This window comes from Dromaius novaehollandiae, chromosome 12 (assembly GCF_036370855.1).
Source record: "Dromaius novaehollandiae isolate bDroNov1 chromosome 12, bDroNov1.hap1, whole genome shotgun sequence".
In the NCBI taxonomy this organism is placed as follows: domain Eukaryota; kingdom Metazoa; phylum Chordata; class Aves; order Casuariiformes; family Dromaiidae; genus Dromaius; species Dromaius novaehollandiae.
The window spans coordinates 1,186,284-1,213,540 of NC_088109.1; the positions used below are offsets into that span (position 1 = coordinate 1,186,284).

Here is a 27,257-nt window from a genome sequence, read left to right on the forward strand (position 1 = left end):
CACCTCTGTGCTTCCTCTCCCTGCAGAAGTGGAGCGCACAGCCACCAGCTGAGCAGCAGCCCCCTTTTTCTGGTGGGGATGCGTCAGCAGGCACGGGGTCAGTTTGAGAAAAGGGAGGGAGCCCCGAGGGGCGGCTGTTGCTGGGCCGGCATAGGTATGCCAAGGCCCCCGTAGGGGCCCAACAGAACTTGTCTGCCATCTCTTGGTGCTGGTTGAGGCATTTGGATGCTGGGAAGCTTGCGCTGGTCCGCATGGGCTTGACGTCTAGTCAGGGCGCGGCACGCTGTGCTGAACGCCTCTGTGCTGACTTGCACTGCCATTGCAGTCTCTAGGTCGAAGGAAATCGGAGAAACTCTGTTCCTCATTTCTGCTGTAGAGCAGAAGGCCATTTACACGAAAACACGCTGCTTCACGGCAAGAAAAGGACAAGGACACACTGGTGGCATCGGGGCCAGGTGCCAAATGGGTGCTGCCTACAGCCTCCTCTGTTCGGATGAACCGCCTGAGGTTATCCTGCGGGCAAGACGTGTGTGCCGCACAGCCCCAGCCATGAACAACGCTGCGTGTGTCAGGGCTCAGCGTGAGCCAGGGGCTGCCTGGGGGCCGGGGAGCCAGGGGAGACGCCAGGGCCGTCAGGGCAGGGGCCTGGTCCTCCAGGGCGCGTCCCACCTGCCCCCGGTGAGGGCGAAGGGCAGGTCGGGATTGGGAGGGGGGCAGCCCTGAGCCCAGGCCAGCCAGGCACCTCCGTGGTGACAGGGTCAGGCCGAGGCAGGGCCGTGCAGTCAGCCCACGAGGCGGGGTCTGGGTCAGCGGGGCCCCTGGCTGGGGCACCTCTGTGCCCGTGACCTAATGAGCCCCCAGAGATGACACAGTGAGGCTGAGCTCACAGTGGGACGCGCCGCATCACAGAGGTCTCCCTGGTCCCTGGCGGTGTCCGCACTTCCCTGCGAGGCCCAGGCGCTGGCTGGGTGCTGCTCACCGCTGTTCTTTGGAGCTGCTCCGCAGCAAGCAGAGCGGGCAGCAGGCAGCAGGGCCACGCTGGGGGCCCCTCGCCGTCAGGCAGAGGAGCAGGGGCCCGTTGGACAGGAGCCTGGGGCGAGGAGACGACGAGAACGTCCTTTTCCCCTGGCTGCCGAGTCGAGCTAAGGGCAAGGGGCAAGCGAGATGGAGGGCTGCTGGACCGAGACCATCAGCCTGGAGCAGAGCTCCTTGTTCCCAACGCTGCTGCAGCTCTCCACCGAAGGTAAGGGCTTGGGGAGCTGCTTCCCCAGGGGCCGCAGAGACTCTTAGCTGTCCAAAGAGCTGTGGAGCTGGGGCTGTGAGGGTGGCTGCAGGCGGCTGGGGGCTGCCACGAGAGCCTGGCCTGGGCTGGGCTGGGCTGGGCTGGGCTGGGCTGGGAGGAAAGGGGTGCCCTGTCCCAGAGGGCTGGGCCTGACATGTGTTTCCCTTGCTTTCCAGAGATTATTGCTATTTGGGACGCCGTGTCCAATTACATCCTGGAAGAGCTGATGCAGGACAAGGTGGGCTGGTGTCCTGGAGGGTTTTGGCTGTCCAGGGAGCCCTGGGTGCCCGGGAGCAAGCCTTCCCCCAGCCCCACAGCTGCACACCACACCTGGCCCGCCTGCTGCACAGCAGCTTTTTGGCCAGCCGGGAGAGAAACCCCGTGCAGCTCTAGTGTGAGACAGCATCTGGCACGTCCCAGGGCTCCCCGCTCCCCTGCGGCCCCCCACTAAAGACCGCGCAGAGAGACAGGGCTCTGTGCCAGGGCTGCTGGAAACCCCGGGGATCTTCTCTAGCTGAGGGACGTTAGTGAACCTCTCAAGGAGGGTGAGGGACAATGCGGAGAACGTGGCTCTTCTCTAAAGCCTTCCCCAAGTGCCCCTTGCACGTCAGCAGCAGAGAGGGCACAGAGCAGCGTTCCCACGCTCCGACAAACAGCACTTTTTCCCTCGCCAAAAGCCTTCCTCGTGGGCCTTTGTGTCTTTGCTGTGTGCAGGGTGTGCTGCTAGCGGGGCTCGGCACCTTCTGCACGGTCCGGGAGCCACTGCGCCCTGGCAAAGACGACGTGCTGACAGTTCGAAGGCCTGTGTTCCAGCTGGAAATGGACATGGTCTGGCTGCAGAGGCTCCAGCGTCCCAAAGTGACTCTGCCTGGTGAGTTGGCAGCGGCCACCCTCTGCTTCCCCTTGCCACATCACCTGTGGGGCAGGGGGTGGCTGCTCCCTGCTCTTTGGGAGGGGCAGGCAGAAGTAGCGATGTCCAGCTCCATCGCCCCGCAGAGAGCTCTTTCCGAGAAGGACCTTTTCTCTAGGCGTTTGTACTACAGAATAGTGCTTGCACACAGTCAGGCTCTCTCTCTCTTTTTGAACTGCCCTAACAACTGCCTCCGTGCCACTCGCCTCTCTTGATGGCCCAACAATGGAAAGTTGGCCTGCTGTGGCAGTGGTGTTGTTCCTCTCCCGTGTAGACAACGTGAAGATCAAGCCGCTGAAGTACCGGCAGCTGTCCCTGGCCACCTCCTTCTCGAGGCGCGTGGTGGAAGACTGCGTGCAAGAGACCATCCGCTTGTTCTCTGCGCACGTGCGCAACAAAGAGAAGGTCGCCTTTGCCTTCAGGGACGTCGGCGTTCTGACTTGCCAGGAAGACAAAGTGCACATGAGCTTTTATGCCCGCTGCACCCGGTGGCTGGCGGACCCCTGCAGTGTAAGTTGCTCCGCTTTCCCTGCGATTTCTTTGGGAATCCTATGGAAGGACGAGCGACCTGATGTGTGTTGGCCAGCCGGGACGTGGCAGCCTACTGAAACGCCTTCCCCAGTGCTTGCCCCCACAGCCTTCTCCAGGAGCAAAGAGAGCGAGCGCCTCCTGAGTTTCTTGCCCCTTGCCCCTACAGAAAGCCTGGCAGTGTTATCAGCCGAGCTCTGTTCTTTGCTGTGCAGCTTCTCCGCACCGGCATGAGGGGCTAATGTTCTCGGCAGAGAGCTTAGAGGAGGCTTTGGAGAGGCGGCCTCCTCTTGTGGCAGGAGAATGCTCTGCTGCCTTCAGCAGCAAGGCGAGAGCTGCCTTGGAAGCCTCCCAATGGGTCTGTGTTACATTGCAGAGACTGCCTACGATAGATCTCTCCATCTCCGGCACACCTGCTGCCCTGGGGACCCGGCCTAGCCCTCTGCATGTGTTCCCGAGGTGAGTGCCTTTCCTTTGCAGCCCTTGGCTAACCGAGCAGGCGGCTTCCCGGCTGCTGCTCGGCACCGTGCACCGCCAGGGCTTGACACTCAGCATGGAGTTGGGAATAACTCACACAGTGACTGGTTCCCGCTTCACTAAAGCTCACTTTGGGCTTCTCACACGTGTCTTTGCCTGGAGTGAGCGGGAACCGTGACTGCGTTTCTCATGCCCAGCCTGCCCTCCTTCCCATCAGAGAGCAGGGACTGCACACAGAGAGGCATTTAGGCTACGCCTTCTGTCTTTTGGGGGAGAGTGCCAAAAACCAGCTCCCAAAGAGCTGTGCACGGACACAGAGGAGGGGGGATGCAAGAAGGACTCCGGCAGCAGTGAGGAGGATCCGTGTCCGCAAGCTGCAAAGGGGAGACAATGCCCTTCCTTCAAAGCTGGCTTGTCTTTTGGTTTCCAGGTTTCAGCTCGCTGTGCAAGGCAGCGTAGAGGCCCAGGCTGCCCCCGCCGGCTGCCCACAGGAGAAGGAGCAGGAGCTGGAAGAAGAGCTTGGGGCCGTCAGGAGCAGCAAAGGTCAGGGAAGAGATGCCTCCTGACCCGGCTGGGTCCCTGTCCCACGCTGGGTGACAGCAGCCAGGTAAAAATGCACTCCGCAAGCGGCTGCTCTCAAGAGCTTCCTTGTTTCCTCCTTCCAGAGAGGCGTCCTGGCAAGCTCCTGCCGCACCGCGAGGAGCTTTCTCTCCCCGTGCTGCCAAAGTGGGGGGAAGGCGCGAGGCAGCAAGGCATGGAGAGCAAGCCTGCTGCCAGGTGAGAGCCTTGGCGGAAGGGCTGAGGGGCACACTGGGACCTGCGCAGGGGAGACGTCCCCTTTGGACACGCCGGCCCCAGGGACTCAAAAGGCCTCCTGACACATGTCCAGCAAAGGCTGCCTGCTTGCTGGATGCCAAGCATGCGCCAGTTTGCGGGAGAGCCTCACGTTGCCCTTGTTTTCCTCCAGGGTCATGTCACGCCCTTTTGGGGAGCTGAAGGCAAATCCTTCTTAGCAAACACCTCCTGCCCTTGTGCTAACGCGCCCTGTGGTGTCTCCTCAGGACCCTTGTGAACCAGACGGCCCCCATACCGGGCACCTCCCCGGGGAAGCAGGTTGGCGTGCAATACCTCCCGCACCCTCCCGCCGGACCTCAGCGTGGCCGTGCCGGCGCCACTCCCAGGGGTGCAGCACAGGTGCGTGATGGGGCTCTGGGTAATCCTGGCATCTCACCCACTCGTAGGAAAGCCCCGGCCTATGAGACTCCCTCCGGAAAGGGCCCTCAGCACGTAGCCACTGGAGCCGTCGGTGGCCTCTTTGGGTGCTACTTTTGGGCGTAGTTAGGCACTGCTTGTACAACAGCTTTTTCAGCCTGCCTTCTGCCGAAAATCCCGCAAAAGAGTGACGGTGGCGAGGCTCAAGACAAGGGGCGGGAGAGCGGGTGGAAAGCCAGCGCCAACACGCCCCTGCCCAGAATCCCTGCCCAGACAGACAAGACTAATACTCTTGCCTTTCCGCGGCCCCGCAGGATGCAGCCTGCCCTCCCACGCAGAGGTTTGGAAGAGCTGCCCACGTCTCCCTCTTGAAAGAGGAGCAGAGGCAGCACCAAGCATCGTGGGAGGAACAGCAGGCCGCACTGGAGAAAGAGGCCCGGCGTCAGGCCCAGGTACGGGATGCCTTTGAGGGCCCTCTGCAAAAGAGCCTTTCCCACGTCCAGGGCGGCGGAGCCTTGCAGGCAGCCAGGGCCCAGGCGGACGGCTGCCTCCGAGGAGCTGCGCCCAAGCTGGCCCACCCCTTCCGAGGAGGGAGACGGCTGCAGCCAGAAGCGGGCCCAGAAGGAGCCAGGCGCTGCAGCGAGGGCAGCTGGCGGGGGATGCCTCCCCACTGGGCAACCTCTGCCTGCGGTGCCTGCCTTCGAGCCAGAAACCAGCTCTCGGGGGCAGCTGCCTTGAGCCCCTTGGCCCCAGACGTGCCGGCGGCAGAGCCGCAGGGGCTCCGCTCTGGTAGCCCATTGTATCAGCTCCTTGTGTAGCCTGAGTCTGGCTCTACAAGGACTAGGTGCCTCCCCTGCAGCCCAGTGCTGTCTCGCCCATTCACCCCTCCATGCTGAAACCATTTCTTCTTCTTCTCCTTGCAAAACAGATCACACTAGTGGAGCTGCAATACGCCCTCGAGCAGCGTCGTCGCCCAGACACTGACATGCCGGGGAGGCCCCCCCAACGGTAAGCGTGCGTGGGCGCGCAAGCTCAGAGCCAGGGCCTGGTGCAGGCGAGGGGCTCTGACCCCCCCTGCAGGTGCCAGGACCCCAAATCCCTCAGCTCCAGGACACAACCTACGACAGCCCCGGCTTTCTGCCGACGTGGGTTTGCAGGGGCTGGGGGGGCCGGAAGGCTCCCGGGAGAGCGGGAGCGGGACTTTGCCACTCCTATTGCAGGCAAGCGTCCGCGCAAGCAAAGCAGAACATGCAGCTTCTGACTTCCTACAAAGTTCTTCGGGACAGGTGGAAGGAAAGGGTGGAACGAAACCAACGGAGGCTGATGGTGGAGGAGGAGCGGCGCCGGTAAATACCTGGCAACCCAGGCGCGTTCCCCCCTTTCCGCAATGCCCTTCCTGCCATGGCCCTGGGGAAAGAGGGTCTTCTCCAGCCCCGCCTGGAGAAGCACAGAAGCAGCCTTGGAGCCTGGCCTGGCCTCACACATCCCGCCCACTCCAAGGGGGTGGGGGGTGGGGGTGCACCATGACATTTCCAGCAACGTCTCCAGTGGCACAACATCCTCTTCCTGAACCCCGCAGCGCTTTGGTGATGCGCCACCTCCAGAAGAGAGAGCAGCAGGACCGTGTGCCGGGCAGTTACCACCAAGATGGCTTTTATGCGTGGAAATAAAGGGCCTTTCCGAGCTGCTGTGAGCCTTTCCTTGGTGGGCTGTGAAAGTGCAAGGGGCAGCAGGGCAGCTCCAGAGGGGACGGAAAGGGTCAGGCGGGAGCCAGGAGAGTGGGGCAGCCCCTCTGCCGGGCAGCTCTCACCCCGGCCATGCCCTAGCAGGTGACTTGGGGACTGCCACGCCAGAGAGGAGGCGAGGGAAAGGTTTTGGGGGGACAGTGTGTGTGACTCAGCCGCCCGTATCCTGCCAAGCTCTTCCGGGAGCTCCAAGTCTTTGGGTCACCATGTCCCGGTCCAAAGCACTGGTACCTCTCCTCCAGGCAGGCCCTGGGGGACAGCAGCCACTCCTTGGCATGGGCCGCAGCCTGCTCCCTCAGCGTGGCGGCTGAACAGACCCCGAGGCTGGGCAGACCCCCAGCCAGACCCTGGCACCACCGGGGCCAAGGCACCACACGGGAATGCCAGAGCTCCCCCCAGCACTCCCACCACTCCCTCCACCAGCTTGCTCCCAGCAACAGACCTGTCAGCAAAGGGCAAGGGAGCCTTCCCAGGGGCTCAACTCCACTTGGGACTGCAAAGTGAAGACAGCTGGTGCCTGGTCACAGCCGCAGTCCCCAGCCTCTGCCTTGCAAGGGCTTTCTCTGCACAAGCAATGACAGGAAGAGACCCTCCATTAAAGACCCTATGCGGGATCCCACAGGAATTCCTCTGGCCCTCACGGAATAGATGTGCTCCTCTTGAGCCCCACCCATGAGCTCAGCAGGGCAGGGCTCTCGTGCCCTCGTGGGGAGGCACTGGCCATGACTTTTGGAACAGAATCCCGCAGCTTTTGCACAACCCTCGCTCAACCGTCCCAGCAAGGGCTGCGAGGGGACTGTTGGGCCACACTGTGCCCCTGCCCAAAGCACCTCTGGGCCTCGCCTTGAGACCTTGGATTCCTGCCTCGCCTCGCTAGCCTCAGGGCTGCCTTGGCCTGACACCTTGCGCTGTTAGGACTCCTCTCTTGCCGCGCAGCCTAGGCTTCTCCCTTCTCTTACCTCCTGCAAAGGGCAAAACCAAAGCCCCCGCCCAGGGCCAGGCCGCCTCTCTGAGCTCGGCTCGCTGTCAGGCTCACGCTCTTGAGCAAAGCCAGGCAGGTTCCCGCAGGGAAAGCGCGTGCCTGTGCAGCGGAAACCAATCCGCCTTGTGTAGCTAAGAGCAAAGCTGGCACTCCTGGGAGGGAATCCCGCGGCAGTCTGGCAGCTCTTTCCTGGTGGCAACTTCCGCTGCTCCAAACAAGATGCTTCCCAGTTACGGAAGAGCACAGTGCGGGCAAGACATCTTCCCTGCTCTGCCCTCTTCAGTTTGAACCCTGTCTTGCTCTCTTCTTGATGGTGCAGTTGAAGAGCACGGATTCCATCCCTTCTCTATCAATGTCATGATGAGAGCTCTGCTGTTCTTCATAGAAAACTATTTGCTGTGCGACTGAAGGGGCTGGGCTGCTGCTTGGCCATCGCTGTGAGGGAGGGAGCTGTAGAGGACAGGAGCGGAGCCCGACACCACCCCCCGGGCCCAGGGCAATTCCCGGGGCTCCGACTCCCGGCTCTCCCCAGTCCGGAGGAGAATGCCGTAGTTGGTGCTGCTAAGCTGCTGGTCTGCACCAAGCTGCCCTTCCTCCTCCTCGCTCTGCCCTGGCGGGGTGACACGTGCCCAGCCTTTGAGCTGGCTATGGGGGAGGAGAGGGAAAGGCTTGGGGGGCTGGGGACCTCTGGAAGGGGGCCGGGTATGCTCCAGAAGTGGGGAGCAGGGGGCTGCACCCAGCCGCTGGCTTGGCTGAGCCCACGAGTCCTGCTGCAAATGTGGGCTCTTGACGTGGAGACCAAAGGCTGCTGCTGGGCCCCTTGGTGCTGCAGCCAGGCTGTGGCTGGGGAGAACAAGCTGGGCTCCGCCCGCGTGCCCTGCTCCCAAACCCCTTGCAGGCAATCCCCACCCCACCCCAAAACCCCGCAGCCTTCCCCAAATCCAGAAACACCCCAAACACCACAACCCTCACTCGCGGCCCAGCCCAGATGCCCCCGGCCCCCTCAGTCCACTGCCTGAGCCCACACAGGGCCACGGGGCTCCTGGGGAGGGCGGGCTGGGCCGGGCCATGTTTTGGAACAGAAGTCTGCAAAGGCCTTGGTGTGAGGCCCTAGAGAAGAGGGATTCTCCTGGGGGCTCAGAGCAACCCACACAGGGCTCAGGGCAGGCGGAGGGAAACCCAGCCCACCACCACTAAACCCCACGGCTCTCCGTGGGGACCATCCCGGATGCTCATGCCCAGAGCAGGAGGAGGGGCTGTGGGGGCACGGCCACATCCCAGGGCAGCCTCCATCAGGCCTCAGCTCCACAGCGGCTCTCAGCTTCAGGTGAGCTCTCTCAAGAAATACTGCTGTAATTTGAAGCCGTGCCCCGGGCATGTTCAGCAGACTTGGGCTAGGCGTACAGGAGAGAAAAGGCAGCGAGCCCAGGGTGCAGACCTAGGGCTCGCAGCACCAGGGAAGGAGCTCGGAAGGCTGAGAGAGCAACGCTGAGAAGTGAACAAGTCCTTCCCTTCACAGTGATCTGGAAAGCCACATCTCTGACTGACGCTCCTCAAGGCCGAATGGCGTTTCCTTCCACAGCAGGCCGCCTGCGAGCACGCAGAGACTAGCAAGAGGAGGCAGGCTGGGTGCAGGGGTGGTCCCAGACTTCCGTGAGCCAGGGGGCCCCTATGGGGCGGAGCGGGGCAGCAGGGATCCTGAAGGCAAGCCAGAGGTCCTTGGAGAGAATTATTCCCTTTTAGGAGGGGACAGGAAAACTGTCCTGTTTTGTTTCTTGGTGACAAACAGGGTGCTGGTCTTCTTAGCTGTGTGAACTGTGGAAGCGTCAAAAGCTTCTTTTCCGGAGGAGAGAAGGAAAGGTGTCTGGCACGCCATGGGAGGACCTTGCAGGGGCGGCATGGGGGCACCTTTCTCTCTCTGGGGCCACGGAATGGGAGCCATCGCCCTCAGGGCTGCATGCTTCGGAGGCAGGAGCTGGCGTGCCAGACCATAACGCAGGTCCCTTCCCCTGCCCTCCCAAGCCAAAACGGGCCCCTTCCGCTTGGCGGCTCCTGGGGGTTGTTCCCACCCCCGCCCCCGGCCTCCTCCTCCCTCCTCTGGCCAGGCGCCCCTGCGGGCACAGCCTCAGGAACCAGCTGGCGATGCCACAGAGGGGCAGAGATGCCCATCAGGGCAAGGAGACCAGGCTTCTCCTGCTGCAAGAGGAGACGCAGAGACTGCGCTCAGGTGGGCTCTTCCTGTTGCTGAGGGCTGAAAGGAGAGGTGAAGGCAACACCTGCATCTCCCTCCCCCACACCCCTCCCTCCCCCGTCCCCCTTAGTCCTAGGACACAAATCACAGCAACAGCCAGCAACAGGCTACCCACAAGATGCTGTGCCTCTGCGGCTGGGTTCCTTCTCCGTTTTGGACAGGGTCAGCTGCCCAGAGGAGGCAGACATTTATCGGGGCATACGCTGGAGGAACACGGCTGAAACCCTGGCCTTTTTCTGTATTAGGCTCAAAACCAAGACCTAAAACACCCTGTGTTTCATCGTGCCCTCCTTGACAGTCTCATGCGTAGCAGCACTCCTCCAGGAAGAAAATCTCCTCTGCCACAATCCCTCCTGCTCCCCTGCGACTGTACACAGCAGCAGAGGCAAGAGGAAGCTCCTCATGCTTCCCGCAGTCCACCAAGCTCCCGGGGGCGGCGGGGCAATGGCGGGAAGTAACCAAGGGTGGAGACCAGGGAAGGACGGAAGTTTCTGGAGGCCTGAGATGGCCCGCTGAGGGCGCAGAGCCATGAAGCTGTCTTAGCAAAGAGGTGAGGCCTTCCCCTGGCGGCTGAGGGGAGCAGAAGCGCAGGGGAAGCGATGACAAGAGCCCAAGCACAACAGGCAGAGCGTGTCTTGTGTCACACAGGCCCCAGCATGTGTGCAGCCAAGCACACCGGGCTCCCTGCGCTGGCCGTGGCACGGCTGCTTGAGCCCCACAAGAACTCCACCTCTGTGCTTCCTCTCCCTACAGAAGTGGAGCGCACAGCCACCAGCTGAGCAGCAGCCCCCTTTTTCTGGTGGGGATGCGTCAGCAGGCACGGGGTCAGTTTGAGAAAAGGGAGGGAGCCCCGAGGGGCGGCTGTTGCTGGGCCGGCATAGGTATGCCAAGGCCCCCGTAGGGGCCCAACAGAACTTGTCTGCCATCTCTTGGTGCTGGTTGAGGCATTTGGATGCTGGGAAGCTTGCGCTGGTCCGCATGGGCTTGACGTCTAGTCAGGGCGCGGCACGCTGTGCTGAACGCCTCTGTGCTGACTTACACTGCCATTGCAGTCTCTAGGTCGAAGGAAATCGGAGAAACTCTGTTCCTCATTTCTGCTGTAGAGCAAAAGGCCATTTACACGAAAACACGCTGCTTCACGGCAAGAAAAGGACAAGGACACACTGGGGGCATCGGGGCCAGGTGCCAAATGGGTGCTGCCTACAGCCACCTCTGTTCGGATGAACCGCCTGAGGTTATCCTGCGGGCAAGACGTGTGTGCCGCACGGCCCCAGCCATGAACAACGCTGCGTGTGTCAGGGCTCAGCGTGAGCCAGGGGCTGCCTGGGGGCCGGGGAGCCAGGGGAGATGCCAGGGCCGTCAGGGCAGGGGCCTGGTCCTCCAGGGCGCGTCCCACCTGCCCCCGGTGAGGGCGAAGGGCAGGTCGGGATTGGGAGGGGGGCAGCCCTGAGCCCAGGCCAGCCAGGCACCTCCGTGGTGACAGGGTCAGGCCGAGGCAGGGCCGTGCAGTCAGCCCACGAGGCGGGGTCTGGGTCAGCGGGGCCCCTGGCTGGGGCACCTCTGTGCCCGTGACCTAATGAGCCCCCAGAGATGACACAGTGAGGCTGAGCTCACAGTGGGACGCGCCGCATCACAGAGGTCTCCCTGGTCCCTGGCGGTGTCCGCACTTCCCTGCGAGGCCCAGGTGCTGGCTGGGTGCTGCTCACCGCTGTTCTTTGGAGCTGCTCCGCAGCAAGCAGAGCGGGCAGCAGGCAGCAGGGCCACGCTGGGGGCCCCTCGCCATCAGGCAGAGGAGCAGGGGCCCATTGGACAGGAGCCTGGGGCGAGGAGACGACGAGAGCGTCCTTTTCCCCTGGCTGCCGAGGCGAGCTAAGGGCAAGGGGCAAGCGAGATGGAGGGCTGCTGGACCGAGGCCATCAGCCCGGAGCAGAGCTCCTTGTTCCCAGCGCTGCTGCAGCTCTCCACCGAAGGTAAGGGCTTGGGGAGCTGCTTCCCCAGGGGCCGCAGAGACTCTTAGCTGTCCAAAGAGCTGTGGAGCTGGGGCTGTGAGGGTGGCTGCAGGCGGCTGGGGGCTGCCACGAGAGCCTGGCCTGGGCTGGGCTGGGCTGGGCTGGGCTGGGCTGGCCTGGGAGGAAAGGGGTGCCCTGTCCCAGAGGGCTGGGCCTGACATGTGTTTCCCTTGCTTTCCAGAGATTATTGCTATTTGGGACGCCGTGTCCAATTACATCCTGGAAGAGCTGATGCAGGACAAGGTGGGCTGGTGTCCTGGAGGGTTTTGGCTGTCCAGGGAGCCCTGGGTGCCCGGGAGCAAGCCTTCCTTCCCCCAGCCCCACAGCTGCACACCACACCTGGCCCGCCTGCTGCACAGCAGCTTTTTGGCCAGCCGGGAGAGAAACCCCGTGCAGCTCTAGTGTGAGACAGCATCTGGCACGTCCCAGGGCTCCCCGCTCCCCTGCGGCCCCCCACTAAAGACCGCGCAGAGAGACAGGGCTCTGTGCCAGGGCTGCTGGAAACCCCGGGGATCTTCTCTAGCTGAGGGACGTTAGTGAACCTCTCAAGGAGGGTGAGGGACAATGCGGAGAACGTGGCTCTTCTCTAAAGCCTTCCCCAAGTGCCCCTTGCACGTCAGCAGCAGAGAGGGCACAGAGCAGCGTTCCCACGCTCCGACAAACAGCACTTTTTCCCTCGCCAAAAGCCTTCCTCGTGGGCCTTTGTGTCTTTGCTGTGTGCAGGGTGTGCTGCTAGCGGGGCTCGGCACCTTCTGCACGGTCCGAGAGCCACTGCGCCCTGGCAAAGACGACATGCTGACAGTTCGAAGGCCTGTGTTCCAGCTGGAAATGGACATGGTCTGGCTGCAGAGGCTCCAGCATCCCAAAGTGACTCTGCCTGGTGAGTTGGCAGCGGCCACCCTCTGCTTCCCCTTGCCACATCACCTGTGGGGCAGGGGGTGGCTGCTCCCTGCTCTTTGGGAGGGGCAGGCAGAAGTAGCGATGTCCAGCTCCATCGCCCCGCAGAGAGCTCTTTCCGAGAAGGACCTTTTCTCTAGGCATTTGTACTACAGAATAGTGCTTGCACACAGTCAGGCTCTCTCTCTCTTTTTGAACTGCCCTAACAACTGCCTCCGTGCCACTCGCCTCTCTTGATGGCCCAACAATGGAAAGTTGGCCTGCTGTGGCAGTGGTGTTGTTCCTCTCCCGTGTAGACAACGTGAAGATCAAGCCGCTGAAGTACCGGCAGCTGTCCCTGGCCACCTCCTTCTCGAGGCGCGTGGTGGAAGACTGCGTGCAAGAGACCATCCGCTTGTTCTCTGCGCACGTGCGCAACAAAGAGAAGGTCGCCTTTGCCTTCAGGGACGTCGGCGTTCTGACTTGCCAGGAAGACAAAGTGCACATGAGCTTTTATGCCCGCTGCACCCGGTGGCTGGCGGACCCCTGCAGTGTAAGTTGCTCCGCTTTCCCTGCGATTTCTTTGGGAATCCTATGGAAGGACGAGCGACCTGATGTGTGTTGGCCAGCCGGGACGTGGCAGCCTACTGAAACGCCTTCCCCAGTGCTTGCCCCCACAGCCTTCTCCAGGAGCAAAGAGAGCGAGCGCCTCCTGAGTTTCTTGCCCCTTGCCCCTACAGAAAGCCTGGCAGTGTTATCAGCCGAGCTCTGTTCTTTGCTGTGCAGCTTCTCCGCACCGGCATGAGGGGCTAATGTTCTCGGCAGAGAGCTTAGAGGAGGCTTTGGAGAGGCGGCCTCCTCTTGTGGCAGGAGAATGCTCTGCTGCCTTCAGCAGCAAGGCGAGAGCTGCCTTGGAAGCCTCCCAATGGGTCTGTGTTACATTGCAGAGACTGCCTACGATAGATCTCTCCATCTCCGGCACACCTGCTGCCCTGGGGACCCGGCCTAGCCCTCTGCATGTGTTCCCGAGGTGAGTGCCTTTCCTTTGCAGCCCTTGGCTAACCGAGCAGGCGGCTTCCCGGCTGCTGCTCGGCACCGTGCACCGCCAGGGCTTGACACTCAGCATGGAGTTGGGAATAACTCACACAGTGACTGGTTCCCGCTTCACTAAAGCTCACTTTGGGCTTCTCACACGTGTCTTTGCCTGGAGTGAGCGGGAACCGTGACTGCGTTTCTCATGCCCAGCCTGCCCTCCTTCCCATCAGAGAGCAGGGACTGCACACAGAGAGGCATTTAGGCTACGCCTTCTGTCTTTTGGGGGAGAGTGCCAAAAACCAGCTCCCAAAGAGCTGTGCACGGACACAGAGGAGGGGGGATGCAAGAAGGACTCTGGCAGCAGTGAGGAGGATCCGTGTCCGCAAGCTGCAAAGGGGAGACAATGCCCTTCCTTCAAAGCTGGCTTGTCTTTTGGTTTCCAGGTTTCAGCTTGCTGTGCAAGGCAGCGTGGAGGCCCAGGCTGCCCCCGCCGGCTGCCCACAGGAGAAGGAGCAGGAGCTGGAAGAAGAGCTTGGGGCCGTCAGGAGCAGCAAAGGTCAGGGAAGAGATGCCTCCTGACCCGGCTGGGTCCCTGTCCCACGCTGGGTGACAGCAGCCAGGTAAAAATGCACTCCGCAAGCGGCTGCTCTCAAGAGCTTCCTTGTTTCCTCCTTCCAGAGAGGCGTCCTGGCAAGCTCCTGCCGCACCGCGAGGAGCTTTCTCTCCCCGTGCTGCCAAAGTGGGGGGAAGGCGCGAGGCAGCAAGGCATGGAGAGCAAGCCTGCTGCCAGGTGAGAGCCTTGGCGGAAGGGCTGAGGGGCACACTGGGACCTGCGCAGGGGAGACGTCCCCTTTGGACACGCCGGCCCCAGGGACTCAAAAGGCCTCCTGACACATGTCCAGCAAAGGCTGCCTGCTTGCTGGATGCCAAGCATGCGCCAGTTTGCGGGAGAGCCTCACGTTGCCCTTGTTTTCCTCCAGGGTCATGTCACGCCCTTTTGGGGAGCTGAAGGCAAATCCTTCTTAGCAAACACCTCCTGCCCTTGTGCTAACGCGCCCTGTGGTGTCTCCTCAGGACCCCTGTGAACCAGACGGCCCCCATCCCGGGCACCTCCCCGGGGAAGCAGGTTGGCGTGCAATACCTCCCGCACCCTCCCGCCGGACCTCGGCGTGGCCGTGCCGGCGCCACTCCCAGGGGTGCAGCACAGGTGCGTCATGGGGCTCTGGGTAATCCTGGCATCTCACCCACTCGTAGGAAAGCCCCGGCCTATGAGACTCCCTCCGGAAAGGGCCCTCAGCACGTAGCCACTGGAGCCGTCGGTGGCCTCTTTGGGTGCTACTTTTGGGCGTAGTTAGGCACTGCTTGTACAACAGCTTTTTCAGCCTGCCTTCTGCCGAAAATCCCGCAAAAGAGTGACGGTGGCGAGGCTCAAGACAAGGGGCGGGAGAGCGGGTGGAAAGCCAGCGCCAACACGCCCCTGCCCAGAATCCCTGCCCAGACAGACAAGACTAATACTCTTGCCTTTCCGCGGCCCCGCAGGATGCAGCCTGCCCTCCCACGCAGAGGTTTGGAAGAGCTGCCCACGTCTCCCTCTTGAAAGAGGAGCAGAGGCAGCACCAAGCATCGTGGGAGGAACAGCAGGCCGCACTGGAGAAAGAGGCCCGGCGTCAGGCCCAGGTACGGGATGCCTTTGAGGGCCCTCTGCAAAAGGGCCTTTCCCACGTCCAGGGCGGCGGAGCCTTGCAGGCAGCCAGGGCCCAGGCGGACGGCTGCCTCCGAGGAGCTGCGCCCAAGCTGGCCCACCCCTTCTGAGGAGGGAGACGTCTGCAGCCAGAAGCGGGCCCAGAAGGAGCCAGGCGCTGCAGCGAGGGCAGCTGGCGGGGGATGCCTCCCCACTGGGCAACCTCTGCCTGCGGTGCCTGCCTTCGAGCCAGAAACCAGCTCTCGGGGGCAGCTGCCTTGAGCCCCTTGGCCCCAGACGTGCCGGCGGCAGAGCCGCAGGGGCTCCGCTCTGGTAGCCCATTGTATCAGCTCCTTGTGTAGCCTGAGTCTGGCTCTACAAGGACTAGGTGCCTCCCCTGCAGCCCAGTGCTGTCTCGCCCATTCACCCCTCCATGCTGAAACCATTTCTTCTTCTTCTCCTTGCAAAACAGATCACACTAGTGGAGCTGCAATACGCCCTCGAGCAGCGTCGTCGCCCAGACACTGACATGCCGGGGAGGCCCCCCCAACGGTGGGCGCGCAAGCTCAGAGCCAGGGCCTGGTGCAGGCGAGGGGCTCTGACCCCCCCTGCAGGTGCCAGGACCCCAAATCCCTCAGCTCCAGGACACAACCTACGACAGCCCCGGCTTTCTGCCGACGTGGGTTTGCAGGGGCTGGGGGGGCCGGAAGGCTCCCGGGAGAGCGGGAGCGGGACTTTGCCACTCCTATTGCAGGCAAGCGTCCGCGCAAGCAAAGCAGAACGTGCAGCTTCTGACTTCCTACAAAGTTCTTCGGGACAGGTGGAAGGAAAGGGTGGAACGAAACCAACGGAGGCTGATGGTGGAGGAGGAGCGGCGCCGGTAAATACCTGGCAACCCAGGCGCGTTCCCCCCTTTCCGCAATGCCCTTCCTGCCATGGCCCTGGGGAAAGAGGGTCTTCTCCAGCCCCGCCTGGAGAAGCACAGAAGCAGCCTTGGAGCCTGGCCTGGCCTCACACATCCCGCCCACTCCAAGGGGGTGGGGGGTGGGGGTGCACCATGACATTTCCAGCAACGTCTCCAGTGGCACAACATCCTCTTCCTGAACCCCGCAGCGCTTTGGTGATGCGCCACCTCCAGAAGAGAGAGCAGCAGGACCGTGTGCCGGGCAGTTACCACCAAGATGGCTTTTATGCGTGGAAATAAAGGGCCTTTCCGAGCTGCTGTGAGCCTTTCCTTGGTGGGCTGTGAAAGTGCAAGGGGCAGCAGGGCAGCTCCAGAGGGGACGGAAAGGGTCAGGCGGGAGCCAGGAGAGTGGGGCAGCCCCTCTGCCGGGCAGCTCTCACCCCGGCCATGCCCTAGCAGGTGACTTGGGGACTGCCACGCCAGAGAGGAGGCGAGGGAAAGGTTTTGGGGGGACAGTGTGTGTGACTCAGCCGCCCGTATCCTGCCAAGCTCTTCCGGGAGCTCCAAGTCTTTGGGTCACCATGTCCCGGTCCAAAGCACTGGTACCTCTCCTCCAGGCAGGCCCTGGGGGACGGCAGCCACTCCTTGGCATGGGCCGCAGCCTGCTCCCTCAGCGTGGTGGCTGAACAGACCCCGAGGCTGGGCAGACCCCCAGCCAGACCCTGGCACCACCGGGGCCAAGGCACCACACGGGAATGCCAGAGCTCCCCCCAGCACTCCCACCACTCCCTCCACCAGCTTGCTCCCAGCAACAGACCTGTCAGCAAAGGGCAAGGGAGCCTTCCCAGGGGCTCAACTCCACTTGGGACTGCAAAGTGAAGACAGCTGGTGCCTGGTCACAGCCGCAGTCCCCAGCCTCTGCCTTGCAAGGGCTTTCTCTGCACAAGCAATGACAGGAAGAGACCCTCCATTAAAGACCCTATGCGGGATCCCACAGGAATTCCTCTGGCCCTCACGGAATAGATGTGCTCCTCTTGAGCCCCACCCATGAGCTCAGCAGGGCAGGGCTCTCGTGCCCTCGTGGGGAGGCACTGGCCATGACTTTTGGAACAGAATCCTGCAGCTTTTGCACAACCCTCGCTCAACCGTCCCAGCAAGGGCTGCGAGGGGACTGTTGGGCCACACTGTGCCCCTGCCCAAAGCACCTCTGGGCCTCGCCTTGAGACCTTGGATTCCTGCCTCGCTTCGCCAGCCTCAGGGCTGCCTTGGCCTGACACCTTGCGCTGTTAGGACTCCTCTCTTGCCGCGCAGCCTAGGCTTCTCCCTTCTCTTACCTCCTGCAAAGGGCAAAACCAAAGCCCCCGCCCAGGGCCAGGCCGCCTCTCTGAGCTCGGCTCGCTGTCAGGCTCACGCTCTTGAGCAAAGCCAGGCAGGTTCCCGCAGGGAAAGCGCGTGCCTGTGCAGCGGAAACCAATCCGCCTTGTGTAGCTAAGAGCAAAGCTGGCACTCCTGGGAGGGAATCCCGCGGCAGTCTGGCAGCTCTTTCCTGGTGGCAACTTCCGCTGCTCCAAACAAGATGCTTCCCAGTTACGGAAGAGCACAGTGCGGGCAAGACATCTTCCCTGCTCTGCCCTCTTCAGTTTGAACCCTGTCTTGCTCTCTTCTTGATGGTGCAGTTGAAGAGCACGGATTCCATCCCTTCTCTATCAATGTCATGATGAGAGCTCTGCTGTTCTTCATAGAAAACTATTTGCTGTGCGACTGAAGGGGCTGGGCTGCTGCTTGGCCATCGCTGTGAGGGAGGGAGCTGTAGAGGACAGGAGCGGAGCCCGACACCACCCCCCGGGCCCAGGGCAATTCCCGGGGCTCCGACTCCCGGCTCTCCCCAGTCCGGAGGAGAATGCCGTAGTTGGTGCTGCTAAGCTGCTGGTCTGCACCAAGCTGCCCTTCCTCCTCCTCGCTCTGCCCTGGCGGGGTGACACGTGCCCAGCCTTTGAGCTGGCTATGGGGGAGGAGAGGGAAAGGCTTGGGGGGCTGGGGACCTCTGGAAGGGGGCCGGGTATGCTCCAGAAGTGGGGAGCAGGGGGCTGCACCCAGCCGCTGGCTTGGCTGAGCCCACGAGTCCTGCTGCAAATGTGGGCTCTTGACGTGGAGACCAAAGGCTGCTGCTGGGCCCCTTGGTGCTGCAGCCAGGCTGTGGCTGGGGAGAACAAGCTGGGCTCCGCCCGCGTGCCCTGCTCCCAAACCCCTTGCAGGCAATCCCCACCCCACCCCAAAACCCCGCAGCCTTCCCCAAATCCAGAAACACCCCAAACACCACAACCCTCACTCGCGGCCCAGCCCAGATGCCCCCGGCCCCCTCAGTCCACTGCCTGAGCCCACACAGGGCCACGGGGCTCCTGGGGAGGGCGGGCTGGGCCGGGCCATGTTTTGGAACAGAAGTCTGCAAAGGCCTTGGTGTGAGGCCCTAGAGAAGAGGGATTCTCCTGGGGGCTCAGAGCAACCCACACAGGGCTCAGGGCAGGCGGAGGGAAACCCAGCCCACCACCACTAAACCCCACGGCTCTCCGTGGGGACCATCCCGGATGCTCATGCCCAGAGCAGGAGGAGGGGCTGTGGGGGCACGGCCACATCCCAGGGCAGCCTCCATCAGGCCTCAGCTCCACAGCGGCTCTCAGCTTCAGGTGAGCTCTCTCAAGAAATACTGCTGTAATTTGAAGCCGTGCCCCGGGCATGTTCAGCAGACTTGGGCTAGGCGTACAGGAGAGAAAAGGCAGCGAGCCCAGGGTGCAGACCTAGGGCTCGCAGCACCAGGGAAGGAGCTCGGAAGGCTGAGAGAGCAACGCTGAGAAGTGAACAAGTCCTTCCCTTCACAGTGATCTGGAAAGCCACATCTCTGACTGACGCTCCTCAAGGCCGAATGGCGTTTCCTTCCACAGCAGGCCGCCTGCGAGCACGCAGAGACTAGCAAGAGGAGGCAGGCTGGGTGCAGGGGTGGTCCCAGACTTCCGTGAGCCAGGGGGCCCCTATGGGGCGGAGCGGGGCAGCAGGGATCCTGAAGGCAAGCCAGAGGTCCTTGGAGAGAATTATTCCCTTTTAGGAGGGGACAGGAAAACTGTCCTGTTTTGTTTCTTGGTGACAAACAGGGTGCTGGTCTTCTTAGCTGTGTGAACTGTGGAAGCGTCAAAAGCTTCTTTTCCGGAGGAGAGAAGGAAAGGTGTCCGGCACGCCATGGGAGGACCTTGCAGGGGCGGCATGGGGGCACCTTTCTCTCTCTGGGGCCACGGAATGGGAGCCATCGCCCTCAGGGCTGCATGCTTCGGAGGCAGGAGCTGGCGTGCCAGACCATAACGCAGGTCCCTTCCCCTGCCCTCCCAAGCCAAAACGGGCCCCTTCCGCTTGGCGGCTCCTGGGGGTTGTTCCCACCCCCGCCCCCGGCCTCCTCCTCCCTCCTCTGGCCAGGCGCCCCTGCGGGCACAGCCTCAGGAACCAGCTGGCGATGCCACAGAGGGGCAGAGATGCCCATCAGGGCAAGGAGACCAGGCTTCTCCTGCTGCAAGAGGAGACGCAGAGACTGCGCTCAGGTGGGCTCTTCCTGTTGCTGAGGGCTGAAAGGAGAGGTGAAGGCAACACCTGCATCTCCCTCCCCCACACCCCTCCCTCCCCCGTCCCCCTTAGTCCTAGGACACAAATCACAGCAACAGCCAGCAACAGGCTACCCACAAGATGCTGTGCCTCTGCGGCTGGGTTCCTTCTCCGTTTTGGACAGGGTCAGCTGCCCAGAGGAGGCAGACATTTATCGGGGCATACGCTGGAGGAACACGGCTGAAACCCTGGCCTTTTTCTGTATTAGGCTCAAAACCAAGACCTAAAACACCCTGTGTTTCATCGTGCCCTCCTTGACAGTCTCATGCGTAGCAGCACTCCTCCAGGAAGAAAATCTCCTCTGCCACAATCCCTCCTGCTCCCCTGCGACTGTACACAGCAGCAGAGGCAAGAGGAAGCTCCTCATGCTTCCCGCAGTCCACCAAGCTCCCGGGGGCGGCGGGGCAATGGCGGGAAGTAACCAAGGGTGGAGACCAGGGAAGGACGGAAGTTTCTGGAGGCCTGAGATGGCCTGCTGAGGGCGCAGAGCCATGAAGCTGTCTTAGCAAAGAGGTGAGGCCTTCCCCTGGCGGCTGAGGGGAGCAGAAGCGCAGGGGAAGCGATGACAAGAGCCCAAGCACAACAGGCAGAGCGTGTCTTGTGTCACACAGGCCCCAGCATGTGTGCAGCCAAGCACACCGGGCTCCCTGCGCTGGCCGTGGCACGGCTGCTTGAGCCCCACAAGAACTCCACCTCTGTGCTTCCTCTCCCTGCAGAAGTGGAGCGCACAGCCACCAGCTGAGCAGCAGCCCCCTTTTTCTGGTGGGGATGCGTCAGCAGGCACGGGGTCAGTTTGAGAAAAGGGAGGGAGCCCCGAGGGGCGGCTGTTGCTGGGCCGGCATAGGTATGCCAAGGCCCCCGTAGGGGCCCAACAGAACTTGTCTGCCATCTCTTGGTGCTGGTTGAGGCATTTGGATGCTGGGAAGCTTGCGCTGGTCCGCATGGGCTTGACGTCTAGTCAGGGCGCAGCACGCTGTGCTGAACGCCTCTGTGCTGACTTGCACTGCCATTGCAGTCTCTAGGTCGAAGGAAATCGGAGAAACTCTGTTCCTCATTTCTGCTGTAGAGCAAAAGGCCATTTACACGAAAACACGCTGCTTCACGGCAAGAAAAGGACAAGGACACACTGGTGGCATTGGGGCCAGGTGCCAAATGGGTGCTGCCTACAGCCTCCTCTGTTCGGATGAACCGCCTGAGGTTATCCTGCGGGCAAGACGTGTGTGCCGCACGGCCCCAGCCATGAACAACGCTGCGTGTGTCAGGGCTCAGCGTGAGCCAGGGGCTGCCTGGGGGCCGGGGAGCCAGGGGAGATGCCAGGGCCGTCAGGGCAGGGGCCTGGTCCTCCAGGGCGCGTCCCACCTGCCCCCGGTGAGGGCGAAGGGCAGGTCGGGATTGGGAGGGGGGCAGCCCTGAGCCCAGGCCAGCCAGGCACCTCCGTGGTGACAGGGTCAGGCCGAGGCAGGGCCGTGCAGTCAGCCCACGAGGCGGGGTCTGGGTCAGCGGGGCCCCTGGCTGGGGCACCTCTGTGCCCGTGACCTAATGAGCACCCAGAGATGACACAGTGAGGCTGAGCTCACAGTGGGACGCGCCGCATCACAGAGGTCTCCCCGGTCCCTGGCGGTGTCCGCACTTCCCTGCGAGGCCCAGGCGCTGGCTGGGTGCTGCTCACCGCTGTTCTTTGGAGCTGCTCCGCAGCAAGCAGAGCGGGCAGCAGGCAGCAGGGCCACGCTGGGGGCCCCTCGCCGTCAGGCAGAGGAGCAGGGGCCCGTTGGACAGGAGCCTGGGGCGAGGAGACGACGAGAGCGTCCTTTTCCCCTGGCTGCCGAGGCGAGCTAAGGGCAAGGGGCAAGCGAGATGGAGGGCTGCTGGACCGAGACCATCAGCCCGGAGCAGAGCTCCTTGTTCCCAACGCTGCTGCAGCTCTCCACCGAAGGTAAGGGCTTGGGGAGCTGCTTCCCCAGGGGCCGCAGAGACTCTTAGCTGTCCAAAGAGCTGTGGAGCTGGGGCTGTGAGGGTGGCTGCAGGCGGCTGGGGGCTGCCACGAGAGCCTGGCCTGGGCTGGGCTGGGCTGGGCTGGGCTGGGCTGGCCTGGGAGGAAAGGGGTGCCCTGTCCCAGAGGGCTGGGCCTGACATGTGTTTCCCTTGCTTTCCAGAGATTATTGCTATTTGGGACGCCGTGTCCAATTACATCCTGGAAGAGCTGATGCAGGACAAGGTGGGCTGGTGTCCTGGAGGGTTTTGGCTGTCCAGGGAGCCCTGGGTGCCCGGGAGCAAGCCTTCCTTCCCCCAGCCCCACAGCTGCACACCACACCTGGCCCGCCTGCTGCACAGCAGCTTTTTGGCCAGCCGGGAGAGAAACCCCGTGCAGCTCTAGTGTGAGACAGCATCTGGCACGTCCCAGGGCTCCCCGCTCCCCTGCGGCCCCCCACTAAAGACCGCGCAGAGAGACAGGGCTCTGTGCCAGGGCTGCTGGAAACCCCGGGGATCTTCTCTAGCTGAGGGACGTTAGTGAACCTCTCAAGGAGGGTGAGGGACAATGCGGAGAACGTGGCTCTTCTCTAAAGCCTTCCCCAAGTGCCCCTTGCACGTCAGCAGCAGAGAGGGCACAGAGCAGCGTTCCCACGCTCCGACAAACAGCACTTTTTCCCTCGCCAAAAGCCTTCCTCGTGGGCCTTTGTGTCTTTGCTGTGTGCAGGGTGTGCTGCTAGCGGGGCTCGGCACCTTCTGCACGGTCCGAGAGCCACTGCGCCCTGGCAAAGACGACGTGCTGACAGTTCGAAGGCCTGTGTTCCAGCTGGAAATGGACATGGTCTGGCTGCAGAGGCTCCAGCATCCCAAAGTGACTCTGCCTGGTGAGTTGGCAGCGGCCACCCTCTGCTTCCCCTTGCCACATCACCTGTGGGGCAGGGGGTGGCTGCTCCCTGCTCTTTGGGAGGGGCAGGCAGAAGTAGCGATGTCCAGCTCCATCGCCCTGCAGAGAGCTCTTTCCGAGAAGGACCTTTTCTCTAGGTGTTTGTACTACAGAATAGTGCTTGCACACAGTCAGGCTCTCTCTCTCTTTTTGAACTGCCCTAACAACTGCCTCCGTGCCACTCGCCTCTCTTGATGGCCCAACAATGGAAAGTTGGCCTGCTGTGGCAGTGGTGTTGTTCCTCTCCCGTGTAGACAACGTGAAGATCAAGCCGCTGAAGTACCGGCAGCTGTCCCTGGCCACCTCCTTCTCGAGGCGCGTGGTGGAAGACTGCGTGCAAGAGACCATCCGCTTGTTCTCTGCGCACGTGCGCAACAAAGAGAAGGTCGCCTTTGCCTTCAGGGACGTCGGCGTTCTGACTTGCCAGGAAGACAAAGTGCACATGAGCTTTTATGCCCGCTGCACCCGGTGGCTGGCGGACCCCTGCAGTGTAAGTTGCTCCGCTTTCCCTGCAATTTCTTTGGGAATCCTATGGAAGGACGAGCGACCTGATGTGTGTTGGCCAGCCGGGACGTGGCAGCCTACTGAAACGCCTTCCCCAGTGCTTGCCCCCACAGCCTTCTCCAGGAGCAAAGAGAGCGAGCGCCTCCTGAGTTTCTTGCCCCTTGCCCCTACAGAAAGCCTGGCAGTGTTATCAGCCGAGCTCTGTTCTTTGCTGTGCAGCTTCTCCGCACCGGCATGAGGGGCTAATGTTCTCGGCAGAGAGCTTAGAGGAGGCTTTGGAGAGGCGGCCTCCTCTTGTGGCAGGAGAATGCTCTGCTGCCTTCAGCAGCAAGGCGAGAGCTGCCTTGGAAGCCTCCCAATGGGTCTGTGTTACATTGCAGAGACTGCCTACGATAGATCTCTCCATCTCCGGCACACCTGCTGCCCTGGGGACCCGGCCTAGCCCTCTGCATGTGTTCCCGAGGTGAGTGCCTTTCCTTTGCAGCCCTTGGCTAACCGAGCAGGCGGCTTCCTGGCTGCTGCTCGGCACCGTGCACCGCCAGGGCTTGACACTCAGCATGGAGTTGGGAATAACTCACACAGTGACTGGTTCCCGCTTCACTAAAGCTCACTTTGGGCTTCTCACACGTGTCTTTGCCTGGAGTGAGCGGGAACCGTGACTGCGTTTCTCATGCCCAGCCTGCCCTCCTTCCCATCAGAGAGCAGGGACTGCACACAGAGAGGCATTTAGGCTACGCCTTCTGTCTTTTGGGGGAGAGTGCCAAAAACCAGCTCCCAAAGAGCTGTGCACGGACACAGAGGAGGGGGGATGCAAGAAGGACTCCGGCAGCAGTGAGGAGGATCCGTGTCCGCAAGCTGCAAAGGGGAGACAATGCCCTTCCTTCAAAGCTGGCTTGTCTTTTGGTTTCCAGGTTTCAGCTTGCTGTGCAAGGCAGCGTGGAGGCCCAGGCTGCCCCCGCCGGCTGCCCACAGGAGAAGGAGCAGGAGCTGGAAGAAGAGCTTGGGGCCGTCAGGAGCAGCAAAGGTCAGGGAAGAGATGCCTCCTGACCCGGCTGGGTCCCTGTCCCACGCTGGGTGACAGCAGCCAGGTAAAAATGCACTCCGCAAGCGGCTGCTCTCAAGAGCTTCCTTGTTTCCTCCTTCCAGAGAGGCGTCCTGGCAAGCTCCTGCCGCACCGCGAGGAGCTTTCTCTCCCCGTGCTGCCAAAGTGGGGGGAAGGCGCGAGGCGGCAAGGCATGGAGAGCAAGCCTGCTGCCAGGTGAGAGCCTTGGCGGAAGGGCTGAGGGGCACACTGGGACCTGCGCAGGGGAGACGTCCCCTTTGGACACGCCGGCCCCAGGGACTCAAAAGGCCTCCTGACACATGTCCAGCAAAGGCTGCCTGCTTGCTGGATGCCAAGCATGCGCCAGTTTGCGGGAGAGCCTCACGTTGCCCTTGTTTTCCTCCAGGGTCATGTCACGCCCTTTTGGGGAGCTGAAGGCAAATCCTTCTTAGCAAACACCTCCTGCCCTTGTGCTAACGCGCCCTGTGGTGTCTCCTCAGGACCCCTGTGAACCAGACGGCCCCCATCCCGGGCACCTCCCCGGGGAAGCACGTTGGCGTGCAATACCTCCCGCACCCTCCCGCCGGACCTCGGCGTGGCCGTGCCGGCGCCACTCCCAGGGGTGCAGCACAGGTGCGTGATGGGGCTCTGGGTAATCCTGGCATCTCACCCACTCGTAGGAAAGCCCCGGCCTATGAGACTCCCTCCGGAAAGGGCCCTCAGCACGTAGCCACTGGAGCCGTCGGTGGCCTCTTTGGGTGCTACTTTTGGGCGTAGTTAGGCACTGCTTGTACAACAGCTTTTTCAGCCTGCCTTCTGCCGAAAATCCCGCAAAAGAGTGACGGTGGCGAGGCTCAAGACAAGGGGCGGGAGAGCGGGTGGAAAGCCAGCGCCAACACGCCCCTGCCCAGAATCCCTGCCCAGACAGACAAGACTAATACTCTTGCCTTTCCGCGGCCCCGCAGGATGCAGCCTGCCCTCCCACGCAGAGGTTTGGAAGAGCTGCCCACGTCTCCCTCTTGAAAGAGGAGCAGAGGCAGCACCAAGCATCGTGGGAGGAACAGCAGGCCGCACTGGAGAAAGAGGCCCGGCGTCAGGCCCAGGTACGGGATGCCTTTGAGGGCCCTCTGCAAAAGGGCCTTTCCCACGTCCAGGGCGGCGGAGCCTTGCAGGCAGCCAGGGCCCAGGCGGACGGCTGCCTCCGAGGAGCTGCGCCCAAGCTGGCCCACCCCTTCCGAGGAGGGAGACGGCTGCAGCCAGAAGCGGGCCCAGAAGGAGCCAGGCGCTGCAGCGAGGGCAGCTGGCGGGGGATGCCTCCCCACTGGGCAACCTCTGCCTGCGGTGCCTGCCTTCGAGCCAGAAACCAGCTCTCGGGGGCAGCTGCCTTGAGCCCCTTGGCCCCAGATGTGCCGGCGGCAGAGCCGCAGGGGCTCCGCTCTGGTAGCCCATTGTATCAGCTCCTTGTGTAGCCTGAGTCTGGCTCTACAAGGACTAGGTGCCTCCCCTGCAGCCCAGTGCTGTCTCGCCCATTCACCCCTCCATGCTGAAACCATTTCTTCTTCTCCTTGCAAAACAGATCACACTAGTGGAGCTGCAATACGCCCTCGAGCAGCGTCGTCGCCCAGACACTGACATGCCGGGGAGGCCCCCCCAACGGTAAGCGTGCGTGGGCGCGCAAGCTCAGAGCCAGGGCCTGGCGCAGGCGAGGGGCTCTGACCCCCCTGCAGGTGCCAGGACCCCAAATCCCTCAGCTCCAGGACACAACCTACGACAGCCCCGGCTTTCTGCCGACGTGGGTTTGCAGGGGCTGGGGGGGCCGGAAGGCTCCCGGGAGAGCGGGAGCAGGACTTTGCCACTCCTATTGCAGGCAAGCGTCCGCGCAAGCAAAGCAGAATGTGCAGCTTCTGACTTCCTACAAAGTTCTTCGGGACAGGTGGAAGGAAAGGGTGGAACGAAACCAACGGAGGCTGATGGTGGAGGAGGAGCGGCGCCGGTAAATACCTGGCAACCCAGGCGCGTTCCCCCCTTTCCGCAATGCCCTTCCTGCCATGGCCCTGGGGAAAGAGGGTCTTCTCCAGCCCCGCCTGGAGAAGCACAGAAGCAGCCTTGGAGCCTGGCCTGGCCTCACACATCCCGCCCACTCCAAGGGGGTGGGGGGTGGGGGTGCACCATGACATTTCCAGCAACGTCTCCAGTGGCACAACATCCTCTTCCTGAACCCCGCAGCGCTTTGGTGATGCGCCACCTCCAGAAGAGAGAGCAGCAGGACCGTGTGCCGGGCAGTTACCACCAAGATGGCTTTTATGCGTGGAAATAAAGGGCCTTTCCGAGCTGCTGTGAGCCTTTCTTTGGTGGGCTGTGAAAGTGCAAGGGGCAGCAGGGCAGCTCCAGAGGGGACGGAAAGGGTCAGGCAGGAGCCAGGAGAGTGGGGCAGCCCCTCTGCCGGGCAGCTCTCACCCCGGCCATGCCCTAGCAGGTGACTTGGGGACTGCCACGCCAGAGAGGAGGCGAGGGAAAGGTTTTGGGAGGACAGTGTGTGTGACTCAGCCGCCCAAATCCTGCCAAGCTCTTCTGGGGGCTCCAAGTCTTTGGCTCACCACATCCCAGTCCAAAGCACTGGCACCTCTCCTCCAGGCAGGCCCTGGGGGACAGCAGCCACTCCTTGGCATGGGCCGCAGCCTGCTCCCTCAGCATTACGGCTGGGCAGACCCCCAGCCAGACTCTGGCACCTCCAGGGCCGAGGCACCACACAGGAATGCCAGAGCTCCCAGCACTCCGTCAGCTTCCTCGCCAAGGAGTGGAGTGGCTTGAGGGGAAGGGCAGAGGGTCAGTAATTGCGAGGGTGGCCACACATGCGCGGGCCAGTGTAGGGCCAAAGAGTCCTTGGCTGGGAGCACTTGCTGGTGGGCATGGCAAGGCAGTAGAGCGGCCAGGACGGCATTTCTGTTGTGAGTCGTCCAGCAGGGACGGTGTCAAGGTGGAATAAGTGTGGAAGCGCAGAGGCACAGTGGTTTGGGGACTGAACTCGGCATGGCTGGGCTAGTGTAGGGCCCAAGAGAACTTGGTATGAGCACTTCTTGGTGCTGGCAGCAAGGGAGAAGTTTGGCCAGGATTGCATTGCTTCTGGAAGTCATCCTGTCAGCATGGTGTCAACCTGGGAAAAGAGAGGCAGTGCAGAGGTGCAGGTGTGCTGGGGCAGCTCCAGGCATTGCAGCACCAGTAGAGGTGCTCAAGAGGCCTGGGCTGCGAATGCCTTTTCATCA

At 62.4% G+C, this 27,257-nt stretch overlaps 3 protein-coding genes across 3 annotated transcripts; all 3 read left to right on the forward strand.

Annotated features, from left to right (window-relative positions):
* Positions 1-1,164: 1,164 nt before the first annotated feature.
* LOC135329617 (uncharacterized) lies at positions 1,165-6,092 on the forward strand. The gene is made up of 12 exons (XM_064518546.1): positions 1,165-1,243; positions 1,459-1,520; positions 1,997-2,153; positions 2,467-2,702; positions 2,890-3,179; positions 3,628-3,740; positions 3,863-3,974; positions 4,259-4,391; positions 4,724-4,861; positions 5,338-5,417; positions 5,630-5,755; positions 5,989-6,092. Exons 1-12 carry the CDS (start codon positions 1,165-1,167, stop codon positions 6,077-6,079), a joined length of 1,617 nt encoding a protein of 538 aa, XP_064374616.1. The 3' UTR covers positions 6,080-6,092.
* Positions 6,093-11,278: 5,186 nt separating this feature from the next.
* Positions 11,279-16,205, forward strand: LOC135329618 (uncharacterized). The gene is made up of 12 exons (XM_064518547.1): positions 11,279-11,357; positions 11,578-11,639; positions 12,120-12,276; positions 12,590-12,825; positions 13,013-13,302; positions 13,751-13,863; positions 13,986-14,097; positions 14,382-14,514; positions 14,847-14,984; positions 15,461-15,540; positions 15,743-15,868; positions 16,102-16,205. Exons 1-12 carry the CDS (start codon positions 11,279-11,281, stop codon positions 16,190-16,192), a joined length of 1,617 nt encoding a protein of 538 aa, XP_064374617.1. The 3' UTR covers positions 16,193-16,205.
* A 5,868-nt stretch (positions 16,206-22,073) lies between these two features.
* Positions 22,074-26,324, forward strand: LOC135329619 (uncharacterized). The gene is made up of 11 exons (XM_064518548.1): positions 22,074-22,124; positions 22,233-22,389; positions 22,703-22,938; positions 23,126-23,415; positions 23,864-23,976; positions 24,099-24,210; positions 24,495-24,627; positions 24,960-25,097; positions 25,571-25,650; positions 25,862-25,987; positions 26,221-26,324. The coding sequence occupies exons 1-11, from the start codon at positions 22,074-22,076 to the stop codon at positions 26,309-26,311; spliced, it is 1,527 nt and encodes a 508-aa protein (XP_064374618.1). The 3' UTR covers positions 26,312-26,324.
* The last annotated feature ends 933 nt before the right edge of the window (positions 26,325-27,257 follow it).

Excerpts from the sequence above, each read along its gene's own strand:
- LOC135329617 (XM_064518546.1), top strand. The coding sequence starts at position 1,165 with ATGGAGGGCTGCTGGACCGAGACCATCAGCCTGGAGCAGAGCTCCTTG. Across the intron at positions 1,244-1,458 it reads GCTGCAGCTCTCCACCGAAG|AGATTATTGCTATTTGGGAC; the intron begins GTAAGGGCTTGG and ends CTTGCTTTCCAG. Across the intron at positions 2,703-2,889 it reads GGCTGGCGGACCCCTGCAGT|AAAGCCTGGCAGTGTTATCA; the intron begins GTAAGTTGCTCC and ends TTGCCCCTACAG.
- LOC135329618 (XM_064518547.1), top strand. The coding sequence starts at position 11,279 with ATGGAGGGCTGCTGGACCGAGGCCATCAGCCCGGAGCAGAGCTCCTTG. Across the intron at positions 11,358-11,577 it reads GCTGCAGCTCTCCACCGAAG|AGATTATTGCTATTTGGGAC; the intron begins GTAAGGGCTTGG and ends CTTGCTTTCCAG. Across the intron at positions 12,826-13,012 it reads GGCTGGCGGACCCCTGCAGT|AAAGCCTGGCAGTGTTATCA; the intron begins GTAAGTTGCTCC and ends TTGCCCCTACAG.
- LOC135329619 (XM_064518548.1), top strand. The coding sequence starts at position 22,074 with ATGCGGAGAACGTGGCTCTTCTCTAAAGCCTTCCCCAAGTGCCCCTTG. Across the intron at positions 23,416-23,863 it reads CCTCTGCATGTGTTCCCGAG|GTTTCAGCTTGCTGTGCAAG; the intron begins GTGAGTGCCTTT and ends TTTGGTTTCCAG. Across the intron at positions 25,651-25,861 it reads CCGGGGAGGCCCCCCCAACG|GCAAGCGTCCGCGCAAGCAA; the intron begins GTAAGCGTGCGT and ends CTCCTATTGCAG.